Source organism: Scheffersomyces stipitis, chromosome 2, assembly GCF_000209165.1.
Source record: "Scheffersomyces stipitis CBS 6054 chromosome 2, complete sequence".
NCBI classification, from domain to species: Eukaryota; Fungi; Ascomycota; class Pichiomycetes; order Serinales; family Debaryomycetaceae; genus Scheffersomyces; species Scheffersomyces stipitis.
The window spans coordinates 2,387,361-2,401,779 of record NC_009042.1 but is presented as its reverse complement, the minus strand read 5'-3'; the positions used below and the strand labels follow the sequence as shown (position 1 = coordinate 2,401,779).

The 14,419-nt window shown below is 44.3% G+C and overlaps 5 protein-coding genes across 5 annotated transcripts; 3 read left to right on the top strand and 2 right to left on the bottom strand. All coding sequences in view use genetic code 12, as the record gives it.

The window, feature by feature from the left end:
* The first annotated feature begins 757 nt into the window (after positions 1 to 757).
* Positions 758 to 2,514, top strand: OLE1 (stearoyl-CoA desaturase). The gene has a single exon (XM_001383175.1). It carries the CDS (start codon positions 842 to 844, stop codon positions 2,294 to 2,296), a length of 1,455 nt encoding a protein of 484 aa, XP_001383212.1. The 5' UTR covers positions 758 to 841; the 3' UTR covers positions 2,297 to 2,514.
* Positions 2,515 to 4,453: 1,939 nt separating this feature from the next.
* On the top strand, positions 4,454 to 5,057 carry GRD19 (putative golgi membrane protein-sorting protein; the record flags this gene model as incomplete). Its single annotated transcript, XM_001383174.1, has 3 exons — positions 4,454 to 4,567; positions 4,623 to 4,688; positions 4,761 to 5,057. 3 exons carry the CDS (start codon positions 4,454 to 4,456, stop codon positions 5,055 to 5,057), a joined length of 477 nt encoding a protein of 158 aa, XP_001383211.1.
* A 1,451-nt stretch (positions 5,058 to 6,508) lies between these two features.
* ADH2 (alcohol dehydrogenase) lies at positions 6,509 to 8,137 on the top strand. The gene has a single exon (XM_001383173.1). It carries the CDS (start codon positions 6,996 to 6,998, stop codon positions 8,040 to 8,042), a length of 1,047 nt encoding a protein of 348 aa, XP_001383210.1. The 5' UTR covers positions 6,509 to 6,995; the 3' UTR covers positions 8,043 to 8,137.
* A 173-nt stretch (positions 8,138 to 8,310) lies between these two features.
* TKT1 (transketolase 1) lies at positions 8,311 to 10,905 on the bottom strand. The gene has a single exon (XM_001382648.1). The coding sequence runs from the start codon at positions 10,457 to 10,459 to the stop codon at positions 8,426 to 8,428; it is 2,034 nt and encodes a 677-aa protein (XP_001382685.1). The 5' UTR covers positions 10,460 to 10,905; the 3' UTR covers positions 8,311 to 8,425.
* Positions 10,906 to 12,148: 1,243 nt separating this feature from the next.
* Positions 12,149 to 14,281, bottom strand: PICST_67104 (predicted protein). Its single transcript, XM_001382647.1, has one exon. The coding sequence runs from the start codon at positions 13,761 to 13,763 to the stop codon at positions 12,219 to 12,221; it is 1,545 nt and encodes a 514-aa protein (XP_001382684.2). The 5' UTR covers positions 13,764 to 14,281; the 3' UTR covers positions 12,149 to 12,218.
* Between the last annotated feature and the right edge of the window lie 138 nt (positions 14,282 to 14,419).

Below are 14,419 nucleotides of genomic sequence, written 5' to 3'. Positions count from 1 at the left end.
CCGTCCACTGTAGCGATCCAGGGATCCAGCTGTCTAGGAGCAGGTGAGATCGATCTGGTTCTGTGGTAGAATCGAGGCATCTCGGAGTACAGAGGCACACAGAGTGCTACAGAGTGGAATACGGAGTAGTATACAGAAGACGAGGCTATCGCCACTCACCCCTGAATCAACAGATGTCACCTCCATACAGAAATGACAATAGAACGACAATTGACAATGCCACATTCTCTTAGCCTCCCGCACCAGTGGATCTCTCTCAATTCTAGTCTTCCGTAGCAGCTCTTTCTGACATTGGTGCGTATGCTAATAGTTCCACCACCACATTACATACAGACACAAAACCGTTTTCGATTGTAGGCCGTAGTCGTCAGCTTCCGTTCTTAAGGCGAAACTTCTCTAAAATCGAATAAGCGTCCGCTTCACTGGTCCCACCTTGGTCTTCTCTTCAAACTCGTCGTCTCTCTGGCCTCCAGCGCCTGGCTCTCTGGTGTCCCCATATTCGTTCGGAAACATTAGCAGATTCCCAACGGTTGCTCCCTTCGGCTTACATGCACGCCGCTCCGGCACACACCTCCGTCTTTGGCGTAGAAAATTTGTTGGGATTTCTTTTGTCGACTAAATTGTGTTATCTCTGGGTGCGAAACATGCGTTACCCGGCCATGGGGCCCATAGTTTTTTTAATTGCCATATGCATCTGCCTACATGCATACCATACTGGGAAAATTTTGACAAACTATATAATGGCACCAGGATCGAGGATTGCAAACTACCGGGAGACTTTTGTTTTGCTTGTTTGTTTGTTGTTTGTAGCTTCAACTTCTGATTCTATTTCGATTTCAGTATGACCGAGCAATTGGACACCGCGGACATCACCGCCCTCAATGCATTGGCTGCCGGTACCAACAAAAAGACTCCCAGAATCGTGGCTGCTGGGTTGGGAGGCAGATTGATGGGTACCGCCGAAATGGTCAAAGTGACTGCCGAACAGATCACAGAGGACTCCTTGGAATCCTTGGCCGACAAGGACGCCCGTGAAAAGGCAAAGTATGCCAAGACCAAGCACATCTCCGAATTGCCATGGACTTTTGGAAACTTCTACAAGAAGATCAACTGGTTGAACATGATTTTGGTCGTTGCCATGCCAGCCTTCGGTACCTACCAGGCTGTCTTCTACCCTCCAGCTTTGAAGACCTTGATTCTTGCCTTCGTGCTCTACCTCTTCTCTGGTCTTTCCATCACAGCTGGCTACCATCGTTTATTTTCCCACAGAGCCTATGACGCCGCCACTCCAGTCAAGCTCTTCTTTGCCTTCTTTGGTGCTGGTGCCGTCGAGGGTTCCATCAAATGGTGGGGCCACTCGCACAGAGTCCACCACAGATACACCGATACCGACAGAGACCCTTATGATGCCAGACAAGGTTTCTGGTACTCGCACATGGGATGGATGTTGACCAAGGCTAACCCAAAGAACAGAGCTAGAGCCGACATCTCTGACTTGTCCACCGACTGGATCGTCACATTCCAGCACCGTCACTACTTGTTGATGATGCTTGTCTCGGCCTTTGTAGTTCCTACCTTGACTGCTGGTCTCTTCTGGGGCGATTACTGGGGTGGTTTCATCTACGGAGGCATTTTGAAGTCTTTCTTCATCCAACAAGTTACTTTCTGTATCAACTCTTTGGCCCACTGGATCGGTGTTCAGCCATTTGACGACAGAAGAACTCCAAGAGATCACGCATTGACTGCTGTGTTCACTTTCGGTGAAGGTTACCACAACTTCCACCACGAGTTCCCATCTGACTACAGAAACGCTCTTAAGTGGTACCAATACGATCCTACCAAGATCGTTATCTGGGTCTTATCCAAGCTTGGCCTTGCCTGGAACTTGAAGAAGTTCTCGCAGAACGCCATTGAACAAGGTTTGGTTCAACAACAACAGAAGAAGTTGGACAGAATGAAGGCCAAGCTCAACTGGGGTCTTTCCGTCGACGAGTTGCCAGTGTGGGACAGAGAAGAGTTCAACGCCAAGGCAAAATCCGACGGTCTTATCATCATCTCTGGTATCATCCACAATGTCAAGAACTTCGTCAAGGAACACCCAGGTGGACAAGCTTTGGTCAGAGCTTCATTGGGTAAGGATGCCACTAAGGCTTTCAATGGTGCTGTCTATGCTCACTCCAACGCTGCTCACAACTTGTTGGCTTCGATGAGAGTGGCCGTGATAAGAGACGGAAACGTAAACGCCAACACTTTTGATCTTCAACAACAGTTCTTGGACAAGGAAAAGCTTAACTAGACTATACTAGCCAAGATAGCACATTAGAGAATAGAGAAAGATTTCAGGTATGGTTGGTTATATTTAAGAATTATGGAGTATGTCATTGAAGAGTTTATTGTTTGCGAGTTTGGTCCTTTTGTTTATATTCCTATCCATAGCTTCGTTTTATATTACCTTGTATTTTTCATTATCAAATCTACAAACAGCTCAATATTATGACAACAAAAAATATTCGGAAATTATTCAGTGTAGAAAGAGAGATAGCAAAAGGAGCCCGGATCAATTTTTCGGTTTTTAATTTGTTCATCGTATGCGAAACAGCCGATAAAATACTTTATAGTAGGAGTACTATTGATTCTACTTGAACTGTATTCGATAAGCAGTATCTGGGTATATTTAAGTACATAGATGTCTTTGAATGTAAAGCTTGTTCAGATTACATTGGTCATGTCTAAAAATTGATAAAGCTATATTTTGAGAACATAAGTTGAAAATTGTATAATATTATGCTGAAATATAAATACAGTTTTGGGAGGAAATCCTGAGAACATTGTCAACGGGTTTCCTTCTATGATAGTCAAACCTCTCGTAAATAGGAAATAAAGGAGCAGAGAATAATAAGTCAAGTTGCGAACGAGTTTATCACCATTTAACAGTCACAGCTACATTTAGTGTCAGATAATATAGAGTGTATTAATTATAAATATGAATACGTAGACGTTGCTCATGATTCCAGTTGTCCGTTTGACACTGGTTATTCTGTTTATTCAAATCCAGTTGAATTATCAAATGTTCAATCAGAGATGGTTGAAGTTGATTGGTGGAACATCATCAATTTTGTTGGAGAGCATAATCCAAACGTGTGGCCATCCCAAGAAAGCACCCAATCCAGTAGCCCAGACTCCCCACAATGGAGCACGTTGAATGTAGTATTTGTAGAGTGGGGTTGGGCGAATCTTGGATAAAACTTGTTTGGCTACCATTGTATACGTGTTTTAGTGTTGTGGAATAACTATGTTTGTTGGGAACAAAAGTCAACCAAACATAAGAATTGGGCAGATTCTGTCAACTATTTGTACCAACAACGAATGGGAGGGCTCGAATACCGCAAGTCTCAGCCTTGGTTAGCAAAGGCCGCAAAATTATAGGACCCGACAGTTTATGGAACCATTCCAGTTTGCAGTGGTGGTTTAGGCGTAGGTTTTGCACCCAAACGGATGGTACGATTTTTCTTCGCAAGGAAAATTCCGAAAGGAGACGCATTCCAGTAGGGTGATTCTGCGTTCAGAACCGGGTGCTGCGAAAAATTGCACCACTTTTAACAGGCTAGTTTGTATTGGCAATTAGACACGGTATAATTGAAGACGGATCGAATGACCATAGACTTGTATTGCTACTGCCATTACTCATTTCCTCCGGAAAGTTCCTATTCCTTTGGATAACCTTATTGTTGGGGGCGAAATCGGTTGAGATGAATCCATTAATGTAGGAGAAAGGCTGCGAAATGACCTTAGCAAATGTAGGGATATCATGCAACCCGCTGCAATAAGACTTGAGATGTGGAAGTCGTAGAAGTGCCATGTCACACTTATAGCTAGAAGTAATTTCCGTAAGTCAAAAATTCCATTTATGTCGTCTCGGAACATCGTTCCATCATACAGAGTAGACTCGGAGCGGTGGCAGGTGTCCGAGAATCCCACTTAGATCTGTCTACCGTGTGTCTAATTTTAGGCACATCGTAAATGTGATATTACTGAAAGTGATCTTACTAAAGAGGCAAGAAAGTTACAAGGAAGTGACAATCCTGTTTCCTTTATCATCACTAAGCGTGGAGAAACAGTAGTTGCTGGTACTGATTCCAGAAAGTGGTCAATACACGACTCGACCAAATTCGAGGAAGAATGAAGAAGAATAAGTGGAGATGGAATATGAATGCAAAATAAGTGGCAGTTGAAGATAGTAGAAGTGCTGACACAAGAGGACTATGAAAAATTGATTTTTGCAAGTAAACTGAGAAGCAAAAGTGTGAATATCTCTGCACCCTCTCAGTAGTAGCAGTTTGGGCGTGCATATAATCACCACGATCCTTCAAGCCAAAAGTATCATTTACAAACGACTCAGTATCAAGTACTTGATAAGAAAAGCGTAGAACCACGCATCATAGATCCATACAGAATGTCCAAGCCGTTTCGGCCGATAAGTGATGTCATCAACACGACGTCACCCAGACATAAACAACAGACGTTCAGCGAGATTTATGGAGAGCCAGAGAATTTCCTTGAGATAGAAGTAAGTAACACAACTACGATCAACAGAATGACGAACAAATAACTAACAGGAACAGGTCCGCAATCCACAGACACATGGATATGGAAGAGATTTGTATACCGATTACGAAATCGTGTGTAGAGTAAGTGCTTTGAAAGATCGAAAAGGTGATTATGATGATCATATATCTAGTAACCTATACTAACCAACATAGACGAACATCCCAGCATTCAAGAAGAGAAATAGTCGAGTACGCAGACGATACTCGGACTTCGTGACATTCAGAAAAATATTGGAACAAGAAACGACGCGGGTGATAATACCACCGTTGCCAGGCAAGATCTTGCTTAACTCCAACAAGTTCAACGATCTAAACATCGAAAAGAGAAGACAAGGGTTGGAGAAATTTCTAACGGTAGTAAGCGGTCATCCGCTCTTGCAGACGGGATCGAAGACGTTGATCGAATTCATCCAGAACGACAAGTGGGACGCCAGAAGCATGTATTACTGAAGTAGTTAGAAATGATTATCTTGCGATAGATATTTCCTTGTAGCCGATCCATTGTTCGGAGTTGGTAGTTGTCCCCACCATGCTATCTCGGGCTGTCCCAACAGTGTCTTGTGCCCGTTTGGAGATTAAGGTGTGCTAGTTAGGTGTTACCAACAAAGGAGATTGTCTCTCGAAGCCCCCTCAACGGAGGGAAAAATTTTGATGGGAAAGTTTGGCATCTGGCGAATTTCCGTCTATCCATGATGCACAACTGTGTCTATATAGCCTTTTGATGGTTCTTGGAATCAACGGTTAATGTATTTGACAGAATTGATGTAGTATAGACGAGTGACTATGTGCACCCCTGGAGTTTGCGTACCCCGGATTTTGAAACTGGATGGTGTAAACTCCGTGGACTTAGACAATGCAAGGTGAACATAGTACCACCTGATTTATTGTAAGGGCTTTGACTATGGGACCTACTTACATGCCCGTACCTCTTCACACATGCGTTGATTCGTTTCACAAAATTGGTTAGGGAGCAATAGATGTAGTAGGTGTAGGTTTAATAACCACTAATGAAACAGTGTCCTTGACGTCCTGATCTTCAACCCTAGCAGTTATAGTCTTCCTTGTTGGTGCTGTGGATAACACAGCAATCCTGGATTCCAACCCTTCAGGTTGTAAATTGGGACTAGCTGCTTAGAAGTGGCAGAGTATTTAGTTCGGCGGATTTCCTCCAGCATTCTTCTGGTAATTTTCATCCTTTGTAAACGTTTCATTGCCTCTTTGTTAGTGTGGTTACGGAATAGTACGAAGGTATTCCACCACATGCTCTAAGAGAGGAGATAACCGGCAAGGCCTATTGCCGAACATTAAGCTAGAGCCAATGGTAGCCAAAGACGAGGACGGAAATTACCGTAACTGCCCAGTTGTTGGGATTGTTAACATTTTTTCAGAAGGCATAATTAACATGCGAGTTTAGAGAGCCAGCAGTAAACTCCTGTTCTTAATTGAGCCGAATCGTGGGGAACCGTGCATGCATTAGGTCGGACAATTCGGACCCAAAGCATGATTATTGCCTTGAATACTTTTGAAATGGGAGATAAACACTGGCAAGCATAGTGGAACTGTGAAAATGCACCGAACCTCTAGTAGCCTATTTGAAACTTTGCTAAATCGCTGCAACTATTTGCATTAGTATATACATTTCTTCTATAACAAATGACAGTTAAAGTCAGTTTCGTATTCTTTTGTTTCACACCAAAACGTGCTACTTTCAGAATTCTGGGCTAAGTTCAAAGGCTTTTGGCTGTACTTGAAAACTCAAAATCTTGCCCGATTATCGTAGTATTCGTATATTTACAGAAGTGGTAGATCGTGGAAACATTAAGATTTGAAAATTTCGCAGCCACTAGTAATCACTTCCATACATCTAGTACGGACATTTGCACGGCGATACCACTATTGTAGTAGCTCTTGCACTCTTGTAGGCCCTCTGGTATAGCTTTGTCCCAGACCGAAAAACGGTGCTAGGCCCTTACACAGGCCCCACGGTGTTTAGTCGAGACCTACAGACATTAATAGGAGCTCTGGTGATTAGGACCGGACATTGTGCAGGCCCGACTCCATACAAATATCCTAAATAGATTAAGTCCGTCATAGTAGACGGATAACATAGTATGGCACTTCATATTTTGGTTTGGTGGGGAAATCTGGGGTTACTTGTATGGACAGACTAGTCTCATATGTTTTACTCCTTACCCCCCTTCGGCATTTTTTTGGTAGACAGACTCGGACTTTCACCAACGCCTGCTTTCGAGCTAAGAGGGTGAAATATTACTATAAATATGGGGTAGATCGCCTTCTTGTCCAGACTTTTCATTTCCTTTTCTATCATCATACAACAGTAGTATCTACTTTATTGTACCTCCAACAAAACTTCTGAAGCAACTCAAAATGTCTATTCCAACTACCCAAAAGGCCGTTATCTTTGAAACCAACGGTGGTCCATTGCTCTACAAGGACATCCCAGTCCCAAAGCCAAAGCCTAACGAATTGTTGATCAACGTTAAGTACTCGGGTGTCTGTCACACCGACTTGCACGCCTGGAAGGGTGACTGGCCATTGGACACCAAGTTGCCATTGGTCGGTGGTCACGAAGGTGCTGGTGTTGTTGTAGCCTTAGGTGAAAACGTTACTGGTTGGGAAATCGGTGACTATGCTGGTATTAAGTGGATTAACGGTTCTTGTTTGCAATGTGAGTACTGTGTCACTGCTCACGAATCCAACTGTCCAGATGCAGACTTGTCTGGTTACACCCACGATGGTTCTTTCCAACAATATGCCACTGCTGATGCCATTCAAGCTGCCAGAATTCCAAAGGGTACTGACTTGGCCTTGATTGCCCCAATCTTGTGTGCTGGTATCACTGTATACAAGGCATTGAAGACAGCCCAACTCCAAGCTGGTCAATGGGTTGCTGTTTCCGGTGCTGCAGGTGGTTTGGGTTCTCTTGCTATCCAATATGCCAAGGCTATGGGTTACAGAGTCGTAGGTATCGATGGTGGTGCCGACAAGGGTGAATTTGCCAAGTCTTTGGGTGCTGAAGTTTTTGTTGACTTCTTGTCTTCCAAGGACGTTGTAGCTGATGTCCTCAAGGCTACCAACGGTGGTGCTCACGGTGTCATCAACGTGTCTGTCTCTGAGAGAGCCATGCAACAATCCGTTGACTACGTCAGACCAACAGGTACTGTTGTTTTGGTCGGTTTACCAGCAGGTGCTAAAGTGTCCGCCTCTGTATTCAGCTCCGTCGTCAGAACCATCCAAATTAAGGGATCTTATGTCGGAAACAGAGCTGACTCCGCTGAAGCCATTGATTTCTTCACCAGAGGCTTGATCAAGTGTCCAATTAAGATCGTTGGCTTGTCCGAATTGGCCAGTGTCTACGAATTGATGGAACAAGGTAAGATCTTGGGTAGATACGTTGTTGACACCTCCAAGTAAGCATTTTAGACAAGTGCCTATTTATTCAGATTGATTTTTTATATTGAATATGGATGTTGATTACGACTTGTGTTACGAAGCATGAACATGTGATTTGAAAAAGTGTTTACGAATAAAAGAACTTTTTTTGCAACCGTTGCTAGTTGAAGTGTAGACTCTGAATGCGAAGGGTTGCAAATGTGCCCAGTAGAAAAAATATTCCATATTTTTCTGAACTTAATTCAATGAAATACGAGTATTACTACAACTGCCAATATCGGAACAATTTAACGAGAGCAAGCTATATAAAATGAATGTTCATTTACACAAGCTAGAACCAAAACTTGAATTAAAATTTAACATAACTAAATGTAACTAGATAAAAGAGAGACATAACCAAACGTTCAGAAGGCAGAACGCAATGGAGACACAACATCCTTGCCCTTGTAGAAGGCAACAGTCTTGGCAGCTCTTTCAGCAACACCTTCTGGGGTGAATTCGAAGAGCTTGAAGATTTCTGGAGCTTTACCGGAAGCACCGAATCTGTTCAAACCGAATTGTTGGTGAGAGTACTTAGACCAGCCGAAGGTGGACATAACTTCAACAGACAAGATTGGAACGCCATCTGGCAAGACAGACAACTTGTATTCTTCAGATTGCTTGTCGAAGGTCAATTGATCTGGCAAGGAGACGACACCAGCCTTGATGCCTTGGCCTTCTAAGACCTTGAGGGCATCGACAGCAAGAGACACTTCGGAACCAGTAGCAACGATGATGATGTCAGCCTTGTCTTGTTGGACCAAAGTGTAACCACCCTTAGAAGCCTTTTCAATACTGGATCCTTCCAATTGTGGCAAGTTTTGTCTGGTCAAGGCAAGAATGTGTGGAGTGTGGGTAGATTCGATAGCACTCTTGTAAGCAGCAGAGGTTTCATTACCATCAGCTGGTCTCCAGACAGAGATGTTTGGAGTAGCTCTGAAATGAGCCAATGTTTCGATAGGTTGATGGGTTGGACCGTCTTCACCCAAACCGATAGAGTCGTGTGTAGCGACCCAAGTGATTGGGAATTCAGACAATGCAGACAATCTGACGGCACCAGCAGCATAGGAGACAAAGTTCAAGAAAGTACCACCGTAGTTCTTGTAGTTGGCACCAAAGGCAGCGATACCGTTCATGATAGCACCCATAGCGTGTTCTCTAACACCGTATCTGATGTATCTACCAGAGTAATCACCCAAGCCAGTAGCGGCAGGCTGGAAGTCAACAGTGCCCTTGGCCTTGGTCAAGTTGGAAGGAGTCAAATCGGCAGAACCACCAATGATTTCTGGCACTTCTGGAATGATCTTGGACAAGACGATTTCAGACAACTTTCTGGTAGCAACGGCAGCGTCGGCTGGGGTGTAGACTGGCAAGGCTTTGTCCCAGTTTTCTGGCAACTTACCGTCCAAACGACGTTGGAGCTCAGCACCCAATTCTGGGTACTTTTGCTTGTAGGCAGCGAACAATTCGTTCCATTGTTGTTGAATCTTCTGGTTTTCAGCAACGTGCTCGTTGTAGGAAGCAGTAACTTCAGCTGGAACAGCGAAGGATTCTTCTGGGTTGAAGCCCCACTTAGTCTTCAATTGCTTGATGTCATCAGCCTTCAATGGAGCACCGTGGACACCATGAGTACCTTGAGCAAGCGAACCGAAACCGATGGTGGTAGTCAATCTAACCAAAGTTGGCTTATTGGTAACCTTCTTGGCTTCGTCGATGGCAGCAGCAATGGCAGTGATATCGGTGTCTGCATCGCTGACTTCAACAATGTGCCATCCGTACGACTTGTATCTGGCGATAACGTCTTCGGTGAATGCAACTTCAGTAGAACCGTCAATGGAGATCTTGTTGTCGTCCCAGAAGGCAATCAAATTACCCAATTGCAAGTGACCAGCAAGAGAAGAGGCTTCCGAAGAAACACCTTCCATCAAACAACCGTCACCCAAGAAGACGTAGGTGTACGAGTCGGAGATAGGGAAGTCTGGCTTGTTGTAGGTGGCAGCGAATTGAGCTTGGGCAAGGGCAATACCAACACCGTTACAGATACCTTGACCTAATGGACCGGTAGTGACTTCAGCACCTGGAACATCGGTGTTTTCTGGGTGACCAGGGGTCTTGGAGCCCAATTGTCTGAACTTCTTCAAGTCTTCGACGGTTAAGTCGTAGCCGTAGAGAACCAACATCGAGTACAACAAGGCACAGGCGTGACCGTTGGACAAGACGAATCTGTCTCTGTTGATCCACTTGGTATCCTTAGGGTTGAATCTCATCTTCTTGAATACGGCGTGGGCAGCTGGAGCCAAACCCAATGGAGCACCTGGGTGACCGGAGTTGGCAGCAGCGACGGCATCCACAGCCAAAAGACGGATGGTGCTGATAGCTTTTTGATCGACGGACGACATGGCAAATGGAAGTCTGGTGGCAATTGAAGATACAAAAGCGATAGGAATAGTAAGGAATTCCACTGGACCAGAAAGAGAGAAGAGAAGGAAAAGAAGAACTGCCAAATTTTGTTGTGGGCTGGAAATTCCAATTCCTATATATATTTTTCAGACGCAGCAGTGGACAATTTCCAACCGTGGGGGTTTATCAACTGCAGCGATTCAGTAGTAATAATGAAATATGTTGGCACGCACTAAAATTTTTCACCGACCTGGGGGCGAGGGTGGGGCCGACCTGATTAAGTATACAACTCACGTGCATACCAATCATAGCTTAAGTGGAGTAGTTGGTTTGAGTAGCATGAACTCTGGTACTTCTGTGTAAGCGAATCATTAGCATCTATGCTCACTTCCGAACGGTAGGTGGTGCCGCTCCGGTCGCTCGTCCCTCGACCCGGATCTCGCCATGGCCCAATGGTTTCCTTACTAATTTTCACCTTCCTTATACCCTGACGGATCGTGATGTAGTGGTACATTAATAATGGAAACTAGACCCACCGCGGGGCACATTCGACCAGGCAAAAGTTCCAGAATCACTGCTTCACTGCTACGTCACCGTCCACGCCATTACAACTAATTTAATTCCGGTCTCCTCGAATAAAATTGTGTGGTCTTCTAGTAGATGCTTGCTCGGGCTTGGAGCATTTACATGATACAACCCTCGAATGTGCTCAATTTGCTGGATCGGGTGCTAAAGGCGTGGTGGAATTGGCACAGAAGGTCTGGAGTCTTGCAGCTACTGTTGGTTTCCTGTAGCAGCATATTCTCCTACAGGGAGATTATGGGGAGGGGCTGTCTCTTACTAAAGCGCAAATTTACATAGGCTATTGATAACGACTTTGATCTGACTTCCATCTCGGACTTGGTATACATCTGGTAGCGTTTCGTTATGTCTATTTGATAATATTTCTGCTTCTATGTCCATTCCAAATATCTAGTTCGCTCACTATTTTGCAATCGTCGCCCCACCACCGTCCGGTATAATTTTCCACGCTCGCACCAATTTGGCCAACTCGGAGTCTTAGGGTCCGCCCGCTAGAAGGTAGACAATTTTGCCGGCAGTGACTCCGGTTTGGGTGTGCCTATTCGATCCACCACCGGAGCTCGTTGTTCCCACGACTTCCGACCGAGGCATATAACTACAACAACCACTCGCTAGGAGATGATGGTGGAATCCCGTCGGTTCGCAGAAGGTCTTGCCGTTGGATAATATGATCAACTATTTGAGCAGTAAAGTAGCACAAATATATAGAGTAGCATAACAGTACAGTGAACACTAGTCCATAACAGCAAGTATATCACACTAAGGTGTACAGCATAATGGTAGCAGCTGCTATAACATCATGAAATCACAGTAAAAGTTACACAGCAGTAGGTTATAGTAGCATAGTTTAATACTGTAGCAGATTCGCTGTATGCCATCTACCATCGACCGCAGTATCATAGATTATTTATATAGTGTAGACTACGATATTCGTTTATAAGATCTTTTCCAAATGCCCAAACTGTTCTGCTTCGCTTGTATCCGCTCCGTTGATCTACTTGGTTGCACAGATTTCCCGATTGAGTCGCTGCGTATAATTTTGCAATCGCACAAATATACTTTCTGATTTATGATTTGCCGATGATACCATATCGACATAGACTCACCTACGTCGACCCTGTTCATTGTTTACTAAAGTAATGCTATTTATGATCTTACGTACTCATGTTCATCCTATCACGGGTCTTCAAAAGGACTTCTTTCTGTGCTGGTTTCCGAACTGTGTTTGTTCGAATCGTCAAATGTCACATCAAACACAAACGAACCAGTGTCGCCAGGAGCTGTACTTGAACCAGGAGCATCAAACCCCATAAGATTTGTCTTGCTACTGGTACCGTCAACATCCAAAAGAATCTCACGGTCTTGTTTTACTGGCTCGTGAGAAAAGTTGGAGCTGGGATTACGTCTTACACTAGTGGCTCTGGCAATTTCGCCAATGTCAGAGTCTACATCTGAGTCAGACTCTGACTCTGAATTTTGTTCGTCCAAGTTAAATACAAGGTTGGTTAGGGTAGTCGTGTTGTTGTTGCTGGAGTTGTTGCTGCTATTGAGTTTCTTGATATGGGTACTATTGGCATTGAAGGTGTCTTCATTATTATCGTCATAATCGTCCACATGTTCATCTTCATCGTCTGTGATATCTTCATCATCTTCGTCGATTCTGTCCACATTGACCAAACGAGGCTGGGCTTTGATGGCCGTCATAGTGCCGTTCTTTCTCTGATCGTCAGGCGAGTCTACATTTGGTTCTGGATGGCCGTCTCCTAATGTTGAGCTCAGGTTGTTCACTTTCATGACATCGCCGACAATAGATGCGTTTTCAATGGTGTTCAAGTCGGAAAATACCGACTCTGTGTCGTACGAGTAAATGGAACGTGTGTTGTTGATGGTGGGTCTTACTGTCACACCAGGTATGTATGCTATGGGCAAGATATTGGAGGCATTGGTAGTCGAAATCGAAGTGGCTACAGAGTTACGGTTAGAATTGTTGATATATACCCCGTTAGCTCCATTAGCACCATTGGCATTATTAACATTAGCACTGTTAGCCGCATTTGCACGTTCTACGATGTGTCGTTGCCTGGCTCGCCTTTGTGCCGCAGTTGAATTTGCTGCTCCCCCTGAGTGGTTCCGTATTCTACTAGGTTTCGTAAATGACTCGTACGACGAAAGTCTCTTACGGGCCTGCAACAGGTTATTGGAGTTGGTTCTACGTGTAGGAGGTCTTTCAACCATAGTAGCATCAGTACCAAATGACTCCTTATTAGGTGATCGTTGGATTTCGTTGGAGCTATCGTTTTTACTGAGTTCGCTATTGTCGTCGTTTTCATTGCCTCCAAGGCCCTCCATCATCACGTCAGTGTCGTCATACAATTGACGTCTCTTGAGATAGATAAAGTTGTAATAGTAGAGTCCTACCAATAATGCTATCACCACTACACCTCCTATGACACCCCCTACAATGGCTCCAATGGGAGGAGTACTCTTTTCGGAGCTGGTTGGGTTGGGACCACAATAGAAGGTAGCACAATGATCACAAGTTGGCGATCGCTGCTGACAGACTTCGTTGCCTTTACAGGTGGGACAGGTACCGGGGTCTGAGGGACATATTACACAGCCATGCGAGTCTGTGGGTAAAGCTGAGGATTCGTCTCTTTCGAAGATAACACGGTATGGAAGTTCGACTTCGGGATCGGTACGCGTGGGACGAAATGAAGACATTTCGTTATATATGACACAATGTGAAGAAAGTGCAAGTTGAATTTAATGATTGGAAATAGAATTAGAGTCACCAGTGATTCTAATAATAGCTAGTGGATGTTGTTAAAGCCAAGGTATGAAAGTAGGGGATGGAAAGTATTAAAGGGAGTAGCGATGGAAATGATAAAGAAAGTAGGAATGTGTAGCGAAGTTACAAAGCTATTGACTACAAGTAAAGAGTATAGCTGAGGGAATCAATAAGACCGTTGTCTTATATGGTGAGTGTGTTCGATGCTCGCTTTATGCAAAATGGAATATTCTACTCCTAAATTTAGAATGGGAAGACCTTTTATCCAAAGTGAAGTCAAAGACAAAGTCCAAGTCGCCGTGACTGCCGTTTGTCAAAAGTAGTTCACCAGCTGTACGTCTGTCGTATTGTAAACGTTTGGGCGTTTTGCTGGCAGCGTCGTGTTGTCCTGTGAGTTTCTCCTGTAGCGGTCAGCCTGATTATCCCTAGGTAAAGGAACCAGAAGTGTAATGTAGAAAATACAGAGCAAAGAAAAGTTGCTTGTAACTGAAAAAAAAACCTGCCTGATCTGTGTGTTCAGATCTCAGTTACGTTTGCCAGATCAACCTCTACTGTAAATCCGCAGTGCCACATCAGGACCATTCCCAGA